Below are 22,024 nucleotides of genomic sequence, written 5' to 3' on the forward strand. Positions count from 1 at the left end.
TCTGTCACAGCTCTCCAGGCAAACGTAACAGCAATGGCATCTCGTCAACTGTCTGGCAGAGCTACGTGCACTAGCACATACAGACTTGAGGTTGATGTATAATTCAAGCAGCCTCTCATAATACAAGTGGACAAGTTCAGCAGTGAGTCACCAAGCTGAATGTGGTGACTGCACCCCCATTCACACGGTGCAGTATTCAGCTGGAGCAAACACCGGGGCCAGTACAGCTGTATGCAGGTCCAAAGGGTCTGCTCCCCAGGAGGCTCCAGAGAGTTTTTCTATCAAGGCAATACTGGAAGAGATCTTCATTTCAGGTGCTCCAGGTGAGGCTCAATGTCAGGCAATGGTTGAGTTTTATGTGACAAGTGGTTGGAATAGCGGTAGCCATCCTAGTACATGGATTGAGCTGGGTCAATTGGCAAAATGATGGTTGTGATGGCAAGTAGTTGGCACTGTCTCGGTTTCATTAAGAATTCGTCTCCATTGCTGGAAGTAAGCGGTCACGTCTTGGAGGAGATTCCCTTCAATCCTATGGAAATTGTTTTCATACAGATGTCATCAGCATACACGTACTTTTCAACCCGCCCTTTAGGAATCTTGTATGTGTATATTGAACAAAGGGAACCAAAACGGACCCTTGTGGAAGGCTGTTGCAGAGATATTTAAGGCAAGTGCTTTTTTTTTTCCTCCCCAATTTGCAGGATGAAACTGCAATTACTAAACATTTCTTGGATGAACCGTATCATTGACCTAGAAGGAATAATTTACAGCAGCTTGGCTTTCAGCCCAACGTGTCAGACAGTGACGTAGGCTGCCGTCAGATCAATACGTTTGCTAACAATTATCTTGCTCTACCCCGCTAAGGTCTAATCTCATCATGCTATAGCAATATTGAAATATAGCCATAGCTTCTGACATGTACAAGAAAACACAGGTTAAAAAAAATCTTAGTCCAAATTTCATGTTTTTCAGATACACTGAGAGTTTGAACCTGGGCTGATGGCTTAGCACAATAGCCTTGACTGTGTGGCACGTGATTCTCTCATCAATACGGTTCAGTTCACTGTGCCACTGGTGGAAATGAGAATTGTTACTACGGTCAGAGCATGTTCCTGGGTTTCCGTTCCTGGGAGCGGGAGCCAATCACAGATTGTGACAATGGCAGAGATTCCTGACCCTACCTTTTGGCATTGGGAATTGAGTTGCAGTCAGCTCCCACGGACCAATTTCCAGTCTGCTCAGCCACTGTAAATCCAAGCAAACGTATTTATTTTTTAATGTAGAGGTGAGGAACTGAAGATCTAGATCCACAAGGGCTGGCTTTGCTTTGTTTTGTTTTGTTATCAGAAGGGTACTCTCGTATGGAAATCTCTTTGCATTCGTTCTCCTAATGGCATTGTGCATCCTGTAAATTGCAACCTAGTTCCTCTCTATTTGAAAATGTTGTCGTTTCTATGTCTCCAGGGACATATTTTTAGAGATTACACATCATTACGATGGCAAACACTTTTTTTGAGTCAGCAGTGGTTCTTTTTCTTCTCTGGCCTTCCAGTAAAGGAAACCACTACAGCAGTCACTGGGCACTACTTTAAGAATAACTGCTTAGAAGATAAGTGTAACACTGCACCCCATATTCTTCATATTGATATTTGTATGATCTAATTATATCATAATTCCAATGTATTTTATGCAAGATGAGGCATGTCAGGTGTCATTGGAAAGGTTATAGTTTGCTGAATACGAATATCCTATTTGTATGCACGTATCATTTTTGTATCAGTCAATATTCATAACTTCAATGTATCTATTTCACATGTAGCTATTCCTGGGCAATGCCCACTAGGCAAAAGTTAAGTTATATTGCCAATATTGCAGTGCCTGAAATTGCCAGGTGCTGAGAACCAGCAACTCTTTGCTCAGCCCTTGAAGGTTCAGCTCCACAGTTAAGTCTTGAGATGATAATACCTGGCTTCACTGCTTGCAAAGAACACTCTGATGCTTCCAATGAATTACTGCCCCAGGCTAACTGTGTGTGTGCACGATGGAGGAACCAGACGATGGACTATTTCTCTTCCAATGTCCTGACCAAAGATGTATGCCTAAGGGGTTCGCCTCTGCCCCGGACAATGACACTGAACATAAAGTTGGTCAGGCTGAATTTGCAAGCTTCCACCCCTTCAAGCTTCACCTCCTCTCTATGATGGACATTCCTCTTCTGCTACCTCAGCAGCAGGGCCGGCGTGTCCACTAGACGACTCTAGGCGGTCGCCTAGGGCGGCAGGATATAGGGGGCGGCAATTCGGCGGCGGGGGTCCTTCCGCTCCACGTCTTCGGGGCGCTTCGGCGGCGGGTCCTTCACTCACTCCGGGACCCGCCGCCGAAGCGCCCCGAAGACATGGAGCGGAAGGACCCCCGCCGCCGAATGCTCTGAGGAGGAGCGCTGCCGCCAAGAGCGGCAAAAACCCTGGCGCCGCTCCTGCTCAGCAGCTTGCAGGGTCTCAAAACCCTAAGCACACAGCCAAGGAAGCAAGCAGCCTGTTGGCTGGCCAAAATACTCAGTGTTTTATAACAAGAAATGGGATTGGACATTCCTACAAATGGGGGAGAAAGGACAGTCTGTACGCAGGGATAATAAGGCATCAGAATGCTGTAATAATTTAGTAACGCTTTACGGTTGTATAGTGCTTTCAGCTCAAAGCACTTTACAAGCACTAAGGACCAAATCTTAAACGTGGTGCAGAGCCTGAGTGTTCCAGGAGAACAAGTGGGGGAATGGCTCCTACCCTACGTGGGTTGCGCAGAGGAGCAGTGTAGCCGCTCCATGGCTGCTAATGCAGCCTGTGGTTCCTTGCACCAACTCTATTCATGGAGGAATGGAGCAATACGCAGTGGGTCAATCCTTGTGGATCCACTGCATCTGCTCCTTCCTAGCTTGTCTCCCTCCCCAAAAAACCACCTGTGCATGAGGGTGAAAGAAGCCTCTTTCTGTGGCAAGCAGGGGTTTGGACCCCCTGTGAGGGGTCACGGCATTCTGCCCTCTCTCCCCCTGCAGTGGGATCCTTGGATCCTGGGGGTAGGGTTTGCCCCTAATTACGCCTCACCCCATGGAGTCTGTACGATATCTTCTGCTTTTACTGGTGGGCAAGTGGTGCACAGAAGAGCTAATTGGCTTGCTCAGCTTTGCACAGGAAGTCAGTCTAGAGCTAAGATTAGAGCCTTGAACTCCTGTCCTCCAGCCCCCTTGCTGTAACCGAGAAGGGATACCCATACATTGCAAATGTAATGCAACTCGACTGATTTTTTTAAAAGCTATAGTTAGGCGCTGCTCTTTGAATTCCAGTCTTTTAATGAGCAACTTCAGAGGAAGTCCGAGTAGACTTTTTAATGCATGGTGGGCGCTGAGATCAGTGGAACGACTCCCCTGGAATCAGGCCCTAAATGAAACAATATATTTGACACTGTCGTGCCACTCTATGACCTGTCACTACAGGGTGTTGGAGCGTGATATAGACTTCTGCCATCCTTCACTAAATGCCATGGGCTGAAAGCAAGTGGTGCAGAATTCTCCAGGGTGTAGGCACAAAAGAAATCCTGACATATTTCATAAAATGTATATAGGGCTTCTGGTTTTGGGGGGATTTATTAATTTCATTGGGAGGGGGGTTATTTTGGCATTTTCTATATAAATGTCCCAAAACCAGGTTTTTCAGGGCTTTCTCTTTATATATACTGTAATGAGTAATCTCTTTCTAATGTTCCCCACTGCACTTTAATGCAGTGTTTCAAACAGCTCTATATTAAAGCACACTAGGGAACCTTTAGAGCATGTCAGCAGGATCTACATGGACCAATTAATGTGCAGCACATTGGTGTGCTTTAGAAATCACACCCCCATAGAGAGCATTACTGGTCCATATACGTAAGCCATTAGGTACAAGAAGGCTGGATAGAAGTCAATATTTGGTGGGGTTTTTTTAATAATTTTGACAGATAATATTGATTATTTTTAAGCATTTTTTTCTATTTCAATCAATATCCATTTTCACAGTTGTGGGAAATTATGGGAGGAGGGTCAGACAATCATTATTTAATAACCGTCGATGTTGAGATTCCAAGAGTTAAAGCTCTGTAATCATTACCACACACGTTGTCAACATCACATATGAAAATATACAAAGTAAATATCCTTAAATCAAACTCCAAGTTCTCAAGCACAGTTTTCTTACTTTGCCTATTTGTACATTTTTATTCTTATTGAAGGAAATAATTGTTTTGTTGATTTGTGAGTTTGCAGCAAAATCGACGTTTACTGACATTTACTGAAAAAAAACAACCCTAATTCTTCCAAGCCTAGATTCAAGATACAATCTCTGGTGCTTTTTCTGGAATTTATTGAATAAACACCAACATCATATTTTTTTTGTATTGAGAGTGTTTTATTGATGTTTATGAGTTAAAACTGAAAACCAGAAGCTGAAACACGTGTTTTTATATGGTCACATCTGCCAGTTATTGGGCCTCTGTGAGATGATTCAATGTTTGTTTGATTTCAGAATCTCTACAATAGTTAAAGGTTGCTATTTAAATTCTCCTAACTACAGCTAGTTTACATTGTTCGGTCCAAAAATAATGTTTGATATACGGGGCCTTTTTACTAAATGTTTTGAAAATGTCCAGTTTGTCAACAACAAAAATGAAAACTCAAGATTAGTGTTTTAGTAAAAAAAAAAAAAAAAAAAAAAATGGAAAATGTCCATGAAAACTTCTGAAGCCACCACGGTAAGTTGATCTAAGTAGGTCGACATCAGCTACGTTATTCACATGGCTGAAGTTGCGTAACTTAGATCGACCCCCACCCCCAATGTAGATCAGGGGTCAGAAGGATTGTGGTAGATTTCCTGAGTCGTAAAAAGGGGCATTATCTGATTGCAAAATACTTTCCGCTTTCTATGGGAAGTCGTTGTCTGTATATGGCTTGTTTAATGTGCTTCATCTTTTGGGCCAGATTGGTTTGTACACGGAGCCCCCTCGCCGCTTACATCTTGTGCAGCGACCGTGCTCAGTTAGCAGGAGTGAAAACAAAGCAACTCAACAACGTTGCTTGCAGCATATCCTGCCCCCATTGGGGTGTAAATGGTCCTCACTCGATTGAAGTCATCAGAGCTACGACAGTTTACACCAACTGAGGGTCACTGACTGTCGTCGGACGCCTACGTCTGGTCCCTTTCAGTTGCGGTTGTCACAAGGTGACATTGGCCCTTTAAGATGGAAGAGGGGCTCCCAGTTGGGCTCAGGAGCGGGCACCTGAGTCTGAGAGCGAAGGAGACTGTATGAATCAGAGACTTGGAGAGTCAGAGGAGTCAGACGCAGGCAGGGTGGGTGAGAGCTCCCTGAGACTCGGAGAGAGAGACAGGAAGCAGCACGAAAATACTGGCAGGAGTTGCTTGGGTGAGAGCATTAGAAAGAGCTGAGTCCAAGGGCAGAATAGGAGCTGAAGAAAGACGTTGGAGAGGACTGGCCATATCTGGGAAACCCTGCTGAATTGCAGGAAGGTTTGTGCACAGGTGCCTGGGCAAAGGGGAGAAACCAGCTTGGTCCAGGGAGACTGAGCCCAGAAACAAGAGGGTTGTTGTGGGAGGCTGGCTGGCTCCTTCTGGGCAGGTGTAGGACGCCCTGGCAGGGAGGCCTGGAGGAGTGGAATGCTGCAGGAGGGCGAGTCCACTGGCCCAAGACCAGGGCTGCAGGAAGGCTGGTCGCTGTCATGGAGGGAGGTCTGAAGAGAGGGGCCTTGGATCCGGGCAAAAGGGACTGGGAACAAAGTGCTGCTGTTCCCTCTTGGGCGGGTGATTTGGAGGCGAATGGGGAAAATCGTATGTTTATATGGGAATTGGAGAATGGTTTTACTACAAGGATTTTGGGGAATTACAGCCCTAGTGTATGTGAATGAATTTGTATTGGACACTGAGAAACTGTTCTTTTCATGGGTGGACAGAAAGGGAAACCGAGGCTTGGCACACCTGTCATGCCATGACCTGACACTGGAGGGGGTTTGAGGCAGGACCGCCCTGCCACAGTGGTTGATGTGGATTTATGCTCCACAGGTGGGGGATTGTTTCCCTAGATCCACACATGGAGGGGACTTTCTGTGCATGGAGAGGGATCCAGTGATTTCCATGCGCTTGTTCCACTGTATTCATGCACGTGGTTATGGGGAGCAGGCCTAGGGTTGCACTGGGGGTGAATGTGCATCTTTCTGCTAGCACTGGACCCCAGACTGTATTACCTGTTCTGCATCCCCCTGATATCGCTCTGTGGAGCAGAACCCGTCTCCGTGGGATGTGCAGGTGGAAGAAACACTGGGAGCTCCATTGCCAGGGAACAGTTGAGAGCCACAGGGGGCTGAGGGACCAACAGGGAGGCACATTGCCTCTGCAAAGATGGCCCTTGGCCTGCTGAGGATCCCTGGGGGGCTCTGTCTGGGGCTGGCCTTGCTGGTGTTTTGGGGGGCGCTCAGGAACTTGGGGGAAACTCGGTGAGAATTCAGAACCTCGCAGCGTCGTTTTCTCCGTGGCCTCCCTCCTGCAGGTGGGAGCTGGTTCTTAGGTTTTAAACGGCACTGAAGTGGAGGAGGGCTGTAGAGGGCTCGTGTCAGCATTGTCAGCGATGCAAGCAGAGCTTGCAAATAAATATGCCATTGTCAGTCGACTGAAGCTGTGGAGGCAGCCGAGGATTTTCTGTCGTTCGCAGCACTTCAGAAACGCTGAAGCCCTGGGTGCCAGAATGGTGGGCGTTGATTTTTCAAGAGGTGTTTGGAGGCAGAAAATTCAGAATTTCTTCCTTGCCAGCTTAGAGGAGTTAGAATACAGGAATAGCAATGTTCACTAATGTGCCTTCATAGAAGCTGGTCCGTGCGTTTTTATAGAAATGGTACCCACAGCAGTGCTGCTTCAAGATCCACCCCCTCTTCCTCACCTCAATCTAAGCGATCCTTCCACTGGACCTGAGAATTGCATGCCTGCCTGCAGAGTTCAAGTAAAATCCTGCCTTTTTCTGAGCTGTGGTGGGAAGCAGAAGTCTGAACTCCCAGTGCAGGGCAGGAAGGCTTGGAGAGGGAATGTGCCCTCAGGAGTACCTTATGCAGCTCCATTATGGCCTCCCCCCCTCATGGCAGTTGCATATGCAGAGAAGTCTCGCCATGTCCTTACGAAAGTAGATAACCCTTGTCTTGCCACGCACCAGCTGGGATGTTAGCCTGTGTCCCAGCGTGTCACTTGCGTGCTAGGTTAGAATCTTGCCCTGCTGCATTACCGGAAATAGAGGAGGGTCTCTCCCCCTAGCTTCCCTGCGTAGTGCACCCATACAGCAGATGGCGGGGTTTGGCTTTTTTATGCACAACAGATTTTCAGGATGTTTTAGCAGCTCACTAGCTTTAACTCACTGTTTGAAGCGGTTGCTATATTTTCCTACGGTGCGGACTACAATAAACAGGAAGGGCAGTTTTACCAGAGGGTCCTTCTGGCATTGTCAAGCAGAGACTTCAATCGTGTCCAAAGTAAATTGCTAACTGGATTCTGCAGAAAATGAGGACAAAACCAGAACCGCACAGCTTTTTCATTGCCATAAATATATTTATTCTTGTGACATCTTTTGATTACCCTTCTGGAAACCAATTACACGTTCAGTGCCAATACACAAACAAGTTTTAGGTATTTATGACCTGACAAGGAGCATTTGTTTCCTTTCATTTGAATACCTAGCTATTGCCACATCAAATGTCTGCTAGCAGAAGGAGATCCCATAATTGACTTGAATCCTATACAAGGAGCTAGAAGGGAACTGTGCAGTCAGAAAAGGTAGGCCAGACTTAGCATGAGAGCAATAATATGTGTGTGGTGTTGTTTTTAACGGCTCATTGTTTAAGGAGCTAAGAGGAAAAAATGTGGAGGATGAAAAGATCATAAAGAATTTGACACAGAAAATTGCCAGTTAGGATTCATAAAGAAAAACATAACTTATAAAGATCCTTTACTATTATCGGTAATACCTGTACTTTTTAAAAGCGGATTTAGTGATAAAATGGAGAATACAGACTAGATTCTGACCACAAAACCCATCTATGCGTATGCTATGGGTGAAATCCCTGCCCCCTGGAATCCCAGGTGAAGTTCTGACCCGAATGGGAGTTTTGCCCTTGACTGCAGTGGGGTCAGGATTTCACCCTGAAATTCCATTATTGACCCAGGAGTTGATTGTATGATGCTTGACAACACACCATTTGGTATCCATCTTTTCATGCTTCCACAACCTGAAGAAGCTTGTCACTTCCACAGAGTTGGTCCAGAAAAATATATTATCTCACCTACCTTGTCTCTTTTTATATCCTGGGACCAGCACAGCTAGAACAACACTGCAGTGGAGTTAGGCAAATGCTGAGAGCTTGTAACCCCCACCCCCCCCCAACCCTGTTCTCCCATAAAGCTTTCCTTTTGGGATGATGACATTAATTTTGTGTGCTGTATTGCAAAGTGACTAAAGGAAAGAGAAAAGGAAGGGAAGAGTACACGATGTAGCCCTGACTGAAAAAGAACATTTCTATTTCAGCCTTTCATGTTCATTGGTCATTTCAGGGAATTTAATACCTGGGACAGTTTGGATGTAACTGAAGTTGGAGCTTTCTACTGAAATCTGTAATCCTGAATGTGGCTGCCATATTCACTCTAGAGATGAGTGCGAGTCACAAAATCTGCATATATATTTAGTCCTGAATATATAGGGCCAGATTCTTAGCTGGTGTAAATCAGCATAGCTCTGTTTACTTCAATACAGCTACACCAATTTATACAAGCTAAAAATCTGGTCCAAAAACAATTATCTTGATAAGAATTTGCCTTATTAAGGCTCGCCAAACTCATTTTCCCTTAATCTTTTACACTCAGTGGACAACGTTTTCCCACAATGGGTTATTTAACCTAAAAAGAAATCACATATTCATTTGCTTGTCAAGTTGAGTGGAAATAGAGAGCAGTTACTCCAGATTCATATCGTTGTTACTGATAAAAGAATCTAGTTTAGTATGTTCAGGCTGGGCCAGGGTATATTGATAAAACATTTGACACAGTAACTGTGCGATGCAGAATTTCCATTTAACAGAAAATTCTCTGATTTCAAAATTTGGTTTCATTCTGAATCAGAACAAAAGATCAAATTTAGAAATTTCCCGTAAAACAAAATTTTCCAAGAAAATAAAAAATTGCTTCAGGTCAGTCAAAACATTTTGTTTTGATAAAATCGAAATATTTCATTTTAATTTTGACTCTTTCTATTTCATACTTTTAACGATTTAAAAGAGATGGAAACAGGTCGTTTTGATGCACAAAATCAAAACATCACAAAAAAGTCAAAATAGAACATTCTGACATCACAACCCTTTGTTTTGATTTTTTTTTTCTGAACAAAATTTTGTCAGCCAACATATTGCTGTGGAAAGTTTCAATGTCAAGGAATTGACATTTCTGATTCAGAAATTTTCATCTGGCTGTAATTATCAGGAAACAACATGATTTCATTATCATGTAATTTAATGCAGATTACGGTGGGGTTTACTCAACCAAATCCCCTGCTAACGCAAGTTGGCATAGCTCCACTTAAGACAAATCTGCCCAGAATTGTGCTAGGCACTTCACAGCAGTAGTCTGACGTGTTGCAAGGAGGAAGGATGAAATGTAGTTTATAGCAGTAAGATTACATGGTTTCTCAACAGGCTAGCACTCCACATGGTGGAGTAGAATTGTGGCTTTTTGGGGGAGTGGGGTGGGGTTATTTATAAAATAAGTACATACCTATGCTGATTCATTCCATGCAGACATCAAAACAGACATCTACATTTGCTGTGTAATCTTGAGATAGGGGGCTAAAGTGTCATGCAGAATTTCACAAACTAAACTATGAGCCATTGATCTTATTGGGGAACTCTAGTTCACAAACGAATGGCACACTCCTTATTTCTATTTATGTATACTGTTTACATGTAAATCCCCACTATGAGAAACATAGTACTGGGTCTTAATATAAAATTTATTAACATGCATCAGTATGTAACCAAACGTGTAACTGTCCATCAACATGAGTAAAGGTTTCACAATCTGACCCATAATCATTAAATGCTGTTACATGATCATAATGTGTATATACATACATGTAAAGTTCCTCATATTGGTAAATAGGGTGTATATATAAAGAAATATCTGTACGGTGCCATCCACTTTTAAGCCAAACTCCCCAAAGAGATTGTCAAGGCTGATTCCCCACTCTTGCACTTCAAGTGCAGAAGGTGGGGGCCCACAAGGATTCTAAAAATTAATACTGGCCACTCCAGGCTGGTTTTAAACTCCCAAGGTTACAGCTTTTCTCTGACCTTGGATGGGTAGATGCTGCCACCACCCAAGTGCAAAAACCCCTTTGAGAACCCAGGAAGGCGCACTTGGGAATTCCTTCTTGTGGGGTACCCTCAAGCCGCCCCCCCCCCGCCCCGGGGAAGAGCTGAGAAAGAAAACAGAGGAAATCAGCTAATTACTACCAGCTAATTAAACAACATGTGCACAAACCTCTTAGGACACAAAAATCCAATCCTGTTCTTAAAAAAGGTAAATTTTATTAAAAACAAAAAGAAAGAAAATACATTTGGAACTTAGGCTTTTTGCTAAATTAAAAAAAAAATTACAAGGATTAAGCATCAAGATAGCTTCTTCAGGTCCAGTTTAAAGGTTACACGCAAAACAAAAGCACCTGGGGTTAGCACAGAGGAGTCCACAAGCCATAAAGAAATAAAAGAGAGAAACCTAATTGCATCTTCCTAGACATTTCCTGATCTACTTACCTGTCTGGGGTTTCAAATGAGTAGTTTCTAGTTATCATTTGATGATTTTCATACCTGGCCCAAAGCTTTTTACAGCATTGTTCCAGCTCTGTCTCTGCTCTCCCGGAAAACAACACAGACAGACCAAGGGGAAGTTTTTTCCCCAATTCTAAAAAGTTCTAGCCTTCCCATTGGCCCTTTTGGTCATGTGCCCACTCCCTTCATTTTACCTATGCAGGGAGACTTTTTAACCCTTTACAGGTAAAGCAAGTAGAGAACAGCCACCAAGAGGGATTTATGCTAACTGGCTGGCTGGGTGTCCCTAAAAGGGAACTACCCCCAACCTTTCATTTATCACAGAGATCAATGAGGAATTTTGCCTTGTTAACTAGTGTTATGTTAATATGAAGTACCTAGCACAATGGGTGATGTGCTTCGCTCAATTTTGGGAGGTGGAAATTAACTAATAAAAGTAAGAGTGAACCAGATCCTGGGCAGATATAAATTGGTGTTGCTCTACTGCAGGGATCGGCAACCTTTGGCCCGCGGCCCACCAGTGAAAGCCGCTGGCAGGCCTGGATGGTTTGTTTACCTTCAGCATCCGCAGGTTTGGCCAATCGCAGCTCCCACTAGCCGCAGTTCGCCGTTCCAGGCCAATGGGGGCTGCGGGAAGCGGCGTGGGCCAAGGGATGTGCTGGCCGCCGCTTCCCGCAGCCCCCATTGGCCTGGAACGGCGAACCATAGCCACTAGGAGCTGCGATTGGCCAAACCTGCGGATGCTGCAGGTAAACAAACCGTCCCAGCCCGCTAGCGGATTTCCCTGACGGGCTGCGTGCCAAAGGTTGCCAATCCCTGCTCTACTGAATTCAGATGAGACGGCTTGTGTGAGTAAATGCTCCCCAACACAGGAAGGGTTGCACAATGTGCTGTTTCTGTGAGAACGTGCTTACCCAGAAAAGTGAGAATGCACAATCTAGCCCTATATGGATGGGTCTCTGTCTCATTGGATAGTTGAAAACAAACGTAGCAGGATTAATATTCATTTCTTAGCGTTTTTGTGGTAGCTGAATTAAGAGACATTATTCTCTTGCAAGATTAATAGCTCACAGTAACAGTGGTTACAGGTGTCTACTCAATGCAAGGCTGGACTTACAGTGTTTTTGCTTCTCAGTTGCCATGGGCTTCCATGGCTCATCTAGCACACAGTATGGTTCCAATCCTGTGCCCATTGATTTCTGTAGCAGCAGGCTTTAGACTGTCAATTTTGCAGCACTTGAACCGCAGCATTTTTCTGCCAAGTAGTGAAGAATGGAAGCATATTTTGGCTTCACAAAAAACCTGTCTAAAATATATACTAAAATATTAGGAAATTGCCCTCTCCCTCTTTAATGAGTCATTTGGAAGATGAAAGCAATTACTAAAGGTCACGAAGTTCCCAAGGGTTTGATATTCTTGAACCTAGGAACTTCTAAGAAATGTTATATTATGAATTCTGACTTATCCAGACCCTACTGAATGCAGGCTACGGTGACATTTATGTGGGTGTCCTTACCTCATTCTCTTGCCTTTAGATGGCAAATTACAATGGCATAAGGGTTTTTTTTCACAATTCAGGAGGCACACGTAAAATTGAATTGCATAAATGTACCCTAGCCGTATGCAGTGTTGCTGTAGCCATGTTGGGCCCAAGACATTAGAGAGACAAGGTAGGGGAGGTAATATCTTTACTGGACCAACTTCTGTTTCTTGTCTCTCTCACCAACAGAAGTTGGTCCAATAAAAGATATTGCCTCACCCACCTTGTCTTTATAAATGTACCGTTCAGTTCTAATATCTGTTAATAAACAAGGACTATGGGGCATATGTTCCCATGGCTCGCGTAGCTGCTTCCCACAAAACCTGCCTCAAAAGTCTGTGTGCTAGCCAAAAAAACCTCCTATGTGCTAGGTTGCCAGACCCAAAATATGGTAATGTGCATAAGGTTTCAGCAAGGATTCACAGATCCCACTCTTTAAAAGTAGGGATCTAATTACATCCCCTCTTCAGATGGCCTAGGTTTTGTAAACCTCTCAAAGTGTGCCTAGAACTTCACTGCCCTGTTCTTACAATCCCCTTCTTAGAGGGAGCCCCGACTCTAGGATACAAATGCTGGTAATGTTGACTTCATTGTTTTGTGAGGTGTTGGTTTGGTTGGCTCTTTGTTGTTCGTGCTTATTCTTGATGTGTATTATTTGAGTTGAAAGGCTCTTGTTATATGTTTGTGTTAGGGGTGGTCTAGCCATTGATTCTCTTTTTAAAATAAAATACTTGGCCAATCCTACAATAACAAGCTTCGGACAATTGCCTGGTGTGTAGTTTTCCATCTTCTCTTGTAATCCCTTTTTCTTCTACTTCTTTCATTCTCTCTCAAGTTCTCGCTGTTACAACCATTTATTTCTAGCAGTTGTCAATCCTTTCAGTTTTCTAAATCCTTCTTCTTTGATTGCGTAAGCGGAATGTCTTTCCTCACGTCTGTAGGTTGCTTAGAGCCACATTGGCACAATGTTGCCCTCCCTCAGGATTTTATCTTGTGATATTTGGTGTTTTTTGGAAAGTCCCAGTGTTGGGAGACCTGTGATTACACAAGCACCTTGGTTTTCATTTAAAAAAAAATGTTTCTAGCCCTCATAACTGCAGGGAAAAATAGAAAACCACGAACCCTAAAGGCTCAAAAACCAGAATACAAATAGAACACCCAAAATGTTTCCATCTTCTGAAAGTCTTTTGATTTTTAAGCCCTTCTCATTACTTTTGAGCTCTTGGGGTTGGTAGTAATGCGATGTGGATACCCGAACACATGTTGAATATTGCCTGATCCCACAAGCAGTCTCACTGAAGTTAGTGGGACTTCTTGTGGGGTGAAGGTATTACTCAGTGAGACAAAGGGGATCACCATGTGATCCTTAACATTTAGGTCTAGATACTAGGCTAGTGTCCATGGATCTATGCTGATTGACACTAGTTGAGGATAAAACCCTTAATTTCAAATAATCTGCATGCTTCATTGTGTATAGTATTTTTTTTTACCCTGGTCAGTTCTGTTGATAGAGCAGAACTTCAAAGAAAGAGAAAGACTATCTTAGTTTCCATTTCACTCTCTAATCCCTGGTTCTCTTTTCAGTTTCTTGCTTACCGTATCTCCCTTTTGTTAAATGTCCTCTCTTCTCCATCTTTCTGTAATTACATCTACAGGCTAGCGCTCCTCTTCCCATTCTAAATCTTATTCCCATTGTCAGTCTGATAAACATTAATGTGACTCTTCCATATTTCATTAGTTTTGTTCTTGCCCATATTTGAGTGTCTCTCAGACATTAAGTCAACAGAGAGACTCCACATTGTGTCCTTATTTTGCTGTATTCAAAGTCAAGCTTGCTACCAGCCCTGAACATGCAGCTATTTAATAGAGCGCTGCAATTAGCTTCGTTTGTTTCAGATGTTTTTCTTCCTGTCTCCATCGTTGAGTCTGCCTTTAGTTTTGATACATCCCAAATGGGACTTCCATAGAACAGGCGTTAGAGTGGTTCCTAAGAACAGCTTGAAAAAATAAATAACTTGTATTTTTATCTTTCTTACATCAGAACTAGGGGGAAAAAGAACTTCTTTAATTAACAAAGACTAGTCTGGCTGTCTGCACTAAAAACATTATGCTGCATTTTGAGATGCATTTACAGTGGTATGCAAATACGGCATGAAATAAATTACAGAAGAAATAAAAACGTATGTGAGGCGTTCTTGCACTGATCTGACATCTCTGCGGTCTGGAAGAAAATTCTGCTCAAGGATGGACAAAATGTGAAGAGAATGTAGAAATGTTACAGTAAGACCTAGGATCAGATCCTCAACTGATGTAAATCGGCATTGCTTTGTTGAAGTCAGTGAAGCTGTGCTGACTTACACCAGTTGAAGATCTGGCCCCATCCCAACCTGGGGACCAGTCATGCTGGGTTCTGGAGAACGAAACACAATGCACACTGCAGTCTTTGTGCACTGTGGATGATGCTCATGCTTTGGTATTGGGCCCATTGCTAGATCCTACATGACAAGAAGGTGTCATGCAAGTGAGCTTCTGCAGCACATTTGCACCAGGAGCGGGTGAGTCCCACAGCCAATTCAAAACCCACCTGGATGATTTAGAAGAGGAGCTGCTCTACCTAGACCTAAGTAGATCCAGTAACTAGGAACCTTCACGTGAGGGGCACCAAGGAGCAGCATCCACTCTTCAGGCTTGTCAGCTGGGGTATTAGCCATGACAGCATCGTGCGCTGATGCAGAGGGGCTGTGCTTCACTGCTGTGGCCTGCCCTGGTGTTTGGGGGATGGTTCTGTTATCTTCAATACCCATTTCATTTCCATGTCCTAAGTCTCTTCATGCTTGGTGGGGGTTGGAATTGAACACATAAGCCCCTGTGATGCCCAAAGGCCTTTCTGCTCCCAGCAGAGGTGTATGCGTGAATCTGATCCAATCAATATTCACCTCAATTGTGATGGTGTGTCTGATGGAGCAAGGGACGGGAGGGCGCGGGAGCAGTGTGGGTCTGTCTGGGAGTGGATCTTCAGTCTGGAACTGAAGTGGTGCACAGTGGCTGTTTTGTTAAGAATCAGATACTCCTGAACACTGATTCGGAGGATGGTACAGGCAGCCAGCTGTGAAAAGGATAGGAACTGGTGCTGTTGGGTGAATATTTTTTCCACTGTACACAAGTGTATTTCTCTCACTCTCTTTTGACTGGCCCAAGATCTGGCCTACAAAAAATGAAAAAGAAACCAATTGACAGCTACTATAGTATAGGTCACAGAGAAAAACTGTATTTTCTCTTAGGAAGTTGGTTTTGCTTTTCACGGTATAGTGGCTTTATACTGTACATAGATTTCAAATTCTCTGAGCATCAACACAGTAATTATTTAAGATAAAAATTCTATTAAACTAGTGTTGCTCTGTGGATAGTGTGGTCTAATTCTTGCTTTAGCATTGTTTATACCTGTAAATGAACAGATTTATGCTAATATGGACTGTTAGTCCTCATCAAGGTGTAAATGAGGCAGACAATAGTAAGATGGACTTTAATATCTTTAAGCAACGTCCAGTCAAATCAGAGTTATTTGCCTGAATCTCACAGGATAGTTTGTGTTGCTACTTGGGAAATATGTGCTGTGTGCTTGCAAAGAGCATACAAGTGGAGATAAATGTCTCGTCAAGCACTGTTGTTCTTTCCACAGCAGCTATGTCCATATGTGATGGCCTTCGCTTGTGGAGAGCATTGCCTAGTGGTCAGGCTTAGGGCCTTCAAATTGTGAAGGGAAGGTTGGTAGGGGAGCGCGGGCTCTCCCATTCCACCAGACTCCAGCCCAGAGCCCTGTGAGGACTATCAAAGTTCTGGTAGCCAGGGTTGCCCTCCCTGGGCCACTTTCTACCATCCCACAGTTGCCCAAAGCTTGCTGTCTATGATTAGATGTGCAGGTGGTCAGCTCACCGCTTGGCACCTCCTTGTGGCCACGCATGGCGTGGTAGCTCCCTCTGTCTCGGGGCAGCAGCCGTCTCGTCTGGTGGCTTGGCCCTCAGCCAGGTCAGTTCCAACTAGGGTGACCAGACAGCAAGTGTGAAAAATCGGGACAGGGGGTGGAGGGTAATAGGAGCCTATATAAGAAAAATACCCAAAAATCGGGATGGTCCCTATAATATTGGGAAATCTGGTCACCCTAGTTCCAACTCTCTTCCCTGCTGGGGTAGTCCGTAAAGAAAGCAAGAGGAATAAATAAACTGAGTCCATGTGTGGGAGGGAATACCTCCCTCTGAGGGCGTCCCTGAAGCAGGTCCTCCCTTCCCTCAGGGAGGGACCTTTGGTAGGGAGAGATTTTGCCTTCCCTCAGCTCTTCTCTCAGGAGCTGAGAGGGGCACATCTGCTCTCTTTCCCGCTCTGTCCCCAACGGAGCTGTTCTGCATCCTTTAACTTCTCCTCCAGTCTGTGCATGCCTTGCAGGTGTGGTGGGGCAGGGCTGGCTCAGCCCAGAGCAGCCCCTTAACCTCTTGTTGCCCAGTGTGGGGTTTGTATACATTAAGATATTACATTCCTCCAAACCCCACGATGTGCAGTTACACCTACCCAAGAGCAGGTAGGGAAGAGGATATTGATTTTGAGTCACAATCTGCTGCCTGGTTTCCCCCTGCTCCAAGAGGGTGGGAGTCCTTTGTGCCAACCCTAGACCATCATCACTCTGCTCCCTGTTTTTCATTAGTTGTCCCCCATATTCATTTGGTTCCTGAGTCCAGTAGTCCCTCCCGCTCAGCTTGGGGAAGGGGCCTTTAGAAGTGGGCGGGCTTGCACCGACCCACCTCCCGGGTTTTCCAATAAGGCCAACCCTTGATTTGGTGATGGGTACACTTCCCAGCACAATGGTGTAGCAGCAATGCCCTGCTCATTGGGGGTGGTGAGGGAGATAGCCAAGGTTCCATTCATTCTCCACATCTTAATCATATGGAGATATACCGATCTCATAGAGGTGGAAGGGACCCCCAAAGGTCATCGAGTCCAGCCCCCTGCCTTCACTAGCAGGCCCAAGTACTGATTTTCCCCTAGATCCCTAAGTGGCCCCCCTCAAGGATTGAACTCACAACCCTGGGTTTAGCAGGCCAATGTTCAAACCACTGAGCTATCCTTCTCTACCCACCCGTACAGGATGGGGGAGTACTGGCCCTGCGGAGGGTGCATCTCATGCTGCACTGCTACCCATGGTATGGGTAGTCAGTGCAGGGTAATGGGGAGATACCTTACACCTCTGCATGGGTGTGCAGGACTGGACACAATGAGGCCCTAGGAGAGTTAAAGTTTGGCCAGTATTAAGGTGGATAGAGCACCTGACTGGGACTCAGGAGACCTAAGTTCTATTTCTGGCTCAACCACTGGCCTGCTTGATGAGCTGGGACAACTCATGTCACTCCTGTGTGCCTCAGTTTTTCCATCTGTAAAATGGGGATAATGATACCGAACTCCTTTTTGTAGAGTGCCTTGATAGCTGATAAAAAGCTAGGTGGTATTATTAAATCTATGTTTAAAAAGTAAGATTAAACCTTTGGAAAATACAACACAATATTCTCTGTAATTGTTTCCCTATGTAGGAGAGGTCACGTAGCACATCGTTTTTGTTCTCTTCAGATGACTTCTACATATTGCACTTAAGTGTGAGATGGTGGTCGAAAGTACATGATTTTTATTGAGTAGTAAGGAAAATAGTCGCCATAAAATTGATGGTGCAAGTTATCACTGAGTGCACAGCATCCTTCTTATTCACACACACTTTCCCATCCACAATCATGTAGATTTTTCCACTGTGAGGTTAGGATGTTCTGTTTGGTGAAGTTCTCTTTTGCAGATGTTAGCCAGGAGCTAATTATTGCGAGACAGGGGATACATAAAAAACAATACACAGAGGTTTTGTTGAAAAATGTGAACCACAGTAGAGTGCTTGGCAACACAAGAAATAGGCTAAATAATTTTGGGTTGAAATGAGTCCCTGGAAAATCAATATATCAAACTGGTGGTGGAGATGGGGTGTGGGGGGGGAGGGAAAGGCCAAAGCAGATATGCAAGGAAACAATCGGACTATATGACAATGGTTCCAATACTGCAACGAGGAATTGTTACTCCTGACTGGTATGCGATGTGCAGGACAGAACCCGCACAGAGCTCACTAAAGGCTGAGGTCTAAAGTAGCATTACTAGGGAACAAAAGCGCAGTTAGCAAAGTGTGCATTTTCAATGAATGGGTAACAATGTGTATTTCAACTTTTCCTTACAGGAGACAGAGCTGCTAGATCTCAGTTTCGTCAGAGATGCCAGATGTGGGAAACATGCCAGAGCTCCCAAGGTAGGAACTGCTGTTGTGTACATACCAGGTGTTGCATTGATAACTTAGATAAGACGGCTTTGGAAATGATATGCATCAATTAGAAAAGTTGCCCAACACAATAAATATCATTTTGCTTTTTTCTTCATTTACACAGTCTGTGAGAAGATGCGTTGAGATGGTTGGGCCATTGAGTGTTGAGCCTGTGTGTACAATTCCAATGAATGTTTTATTTGCAGTGAATAAACAAAAAATTGGAAACTCATGCATTATTTCTAAAGATCCAGTCAAAATGATGGAAGCTCTTAACTTCCCTATTGGTTGAGTGTTTAGTTTAAGTTCTCCCTTGCGTTTGGTACTGGATGTTTGCCTGCCTGTTGAAGCCAATTAGTCTTTTTCATGTGACTTCAGTGGTCATTGAATCAGTCCCTATGGATCCAGTTTGGTGGTTTTTTTGTACCTTCCTGTTGAATGTTGCTGGCAGAAATATGTTTTCTGTAGTGTTGGTTTTGGGCAGATAATTCACATCTGAGAGGAAAATCCCTAGTGCACAGTTCGGGTAACTGGACTGTATCCTAGGGAAATCCACAGAGGTTGTAGAAGGAAAGAAAATCTCTCCAGGGCTCTGGAAATGAATCGCTGCTGCTTCACAGCTGCTGCCGAAGCGTCAGGGTTTCAGCAGCCTCTGGAGTTGTAATTCCTACCCTGGCCTCAGGGGAGGAAGTGGATGATTGATTTGCAGTTGATCCTCTCCTTCCACAGTCCTTCTGTGCTCCACCCAGCTGAGTTGCAGGATGCTTTCCCATCAACTGCTCAGGTTTTGTCAGAATACGTTTTAGCAGCATGAGTGGCAGGTTCTGGGTATTTGAACCTATCTGATGGTGATCGTCAAATGTATTTAAATCTGGTTTTCAAAGCTTTCCATATGGTGCCAGCAGCATTTGAAAGGCTGAATTGTAATTGAAATGCTACAGAAGTACTGTATGACATCCACATTAATATCAAATTAGTTCACCATGATTAATGGTTTTATGATGAATAGTAATAAAAAATTAACGAGGGCTGGAACATTATTTTTAAACTGTTACCCACCTTTCTATAAGGCATTGAAGATCTTCTAGCAAAAATGTTTTTAGCTAAGATTTATGTGCAGCCATTGATTTGGGGGCTTTTGTTGATTAGGTTACATAAGGGCTGTTTTTGTTATCGTGTAGTGCCAGCTCGAGTGCAGTGGCATTAATTGAAGGGTACCAGAAAACCAGGACTTCCCTCCTGGTGTAATGCCTCGCACCTGTGTGAATCAGCCTGCCTTTCATTGCTGGTTGCGTGGGATCGCTGATTGCATGGCACAATAGATGCAGCACCTGCGTTGGGAGTGTGACAGGCCCATGTTTACCTGCTGAAGCGAAATGCTCATTTTGGGATCAGTTGTGCCCATTATGCACCGGTCCATGTTTTGGGCACTAGGGGTAAAGAGATGTAAATCACGGGTGAGTGTATGTTTCAGGAGACACTGTGTGACAGATCCACAATAGCAGCTCATTCTTTGAGATCTTGACATCACTGGTTCAACCCCAGGAGCGTTGGCCCAGATGGCTGCCGTCCGAGAGATGTACTGACTCCCAAATCTACCAGATGTGCAGAAGCACTTCTCCACCGCTACCCTCCTTACCAGGTCACGGTGTGCTCTGCCCATGGACCCTCTACTTCCCTACCATTAAGTACTAGTGGGAATAATCCTTGCATTCAGATGAGGTCAAGGACTGTAATTGTGGCCAGCCCCTGCATGGAACCTATTCAGAGGAGAAAGTTCCTTGCACTTAGCACCCATGTAAAGGCATAGCACCCATAATCTGCCCATCCTACATCATTCCTGAATGTATGATATATAAGTATTATGGTCCCGATTCTCAGTTTCTGTAAATTGGCATAGATTCATTGAAGTTGACTTAGACCAGCTGAGGATCTGGCTGTATATGTAGTGCTTTAGGCACTCTCCATACCAGGGACATGTGGTAAGCCTGTATGATCTGTGTCCTGGCTGTCTTAGAGACCATGTGATATTTAAGTCATGGCACAAGGTCCAACAGTTTGTATCGGAAAGAGGATGTGGATGGAAGATTCATTAAATGGGTAGAAATAACGTTTCTTTCTTTAATTCCTCTAATTTCTGATGATTTTGGGTATTGCATTTGGTGACTGTGTCCTGCCAGTTTGAGTAAGCTCATTTAATTTTGTGTGTTCAGAATTACAAATGCTTGTAGATTGGGCCTCTGTCTTACAAGGGCCTGATCCAAAACCCATTTAAGTCCATAGGAGTCTTTACACCACCTTCAGTGATCTTTAGATCAGGCTCAAAGGCGGACAGAAATAAAGTGATCATCTGTATCCAGCACCAGCTTTTCGAAGGTCCTATTGATTTATTTATTTTTGTGTTTAAATAATAATACCAAAGATGCCTATACAAGGCACTAGGTATCCTAACACATCATTAGTATTGCAACAAAGTCCCCGCAGCATTCAAATCATTATTTGAAAAGAGGCACAGCCACCCACATATAAAAAAACCAACCTCCTTTGCACCCGTTCATTATTCCGGGATGCTCTTCCTCCACCCTCATCTGAACCCCTATCAAACAAAACGGGAGTGTTTCTTGGGTCACCTTTAATTACTGTGTCCTTGTATTGTATAAAGTTCATCTTTGGTAGTAAGTGCTGGCATCTTTAAGTACAGGAAGCAAAACTGCTCATTTCTAGGCCTATTTCAAACTCGTCTGTGTGTATTGTTTTCAACAATTGTCTTCCACCGGTCAAAAAAGCCATATTTTGTGAATTGTTTTGTATGTGTTTTGTAATCTCCAATGTGCCTTCTTAATTGATATAAAAAGGAATATTCTTTTCCTTTGGTCATTTTTAGCCGTAGGGGGAAAATATTCAACTCCTTTTCTCTTCTTTTATAGTGGGTTAAGTAACATTGCTAGTCTTTCTGCCAACCTGTCTCACACGATCATCCTATGTTTTGCTCTGATAACAATCATTAAAGCTAAGCCATGGATTTATGTGCTGTGGAAGGCTGGTAGGGTGGGAGCAGCCTCTGCTCTGGAGAAAGGAAATATTACGAAGGTGGACGTTTTAATACCTGCCAGGACCATAATGTATGGTGCCTGTTACGCCTCTTGGGAAGGTGTAATCTGTAAAACCTTTTATACTCCCCGGTAGTTGTGATAAAAAGGACACTTTCCTGGACATGGTCCCCCAAGACATGTTCTTTCCATTCAGGTACCAATAT

The 22,024-nt window shown here is 44.1% G+C and overlaps 1 protein-coding gene across 3 annotated transcripts in view; it reads left to right on the top strand.

The window, feature by feature from the left end:
• PLCB1 (phospholipase C beta 1) overlaps window positions 1-22,024 on the top strand; it is a 627,096-nt gene that overhangs the window by 151,431 nt on the left and 453,641 nt on the right. For all 3 annotated transcript variants that reach the window (XM_054022546.1, XM_054022548.1, XM_054022547.1), the window contains exon 3: window positions 18,688-18,756. In XM_054022546.1, the coding sequence (XP_053878521.1) occupies window positions 18,688-18,756 (69 nt within the window). The remainder of the gene's footprint in view (window positions 1-18,687; window positions 18,757-22,024) is intronic.

Source organism: Malaclemys terrapin, chromosome 3 (genome assembly GCF_027887155.1).
Source record: "Malaclemys terrapin pileata isolate rMalTer1 chromosome 3, rMalTer1.hap1, whole genome shotgun sequence".
Classification (NCBI taxonomy): domain Eukaryota; kingdom Metazoa; phylum Chordata; order Testudines; family Emydidae; genus Malaclemys; species Malaclemys terrapin.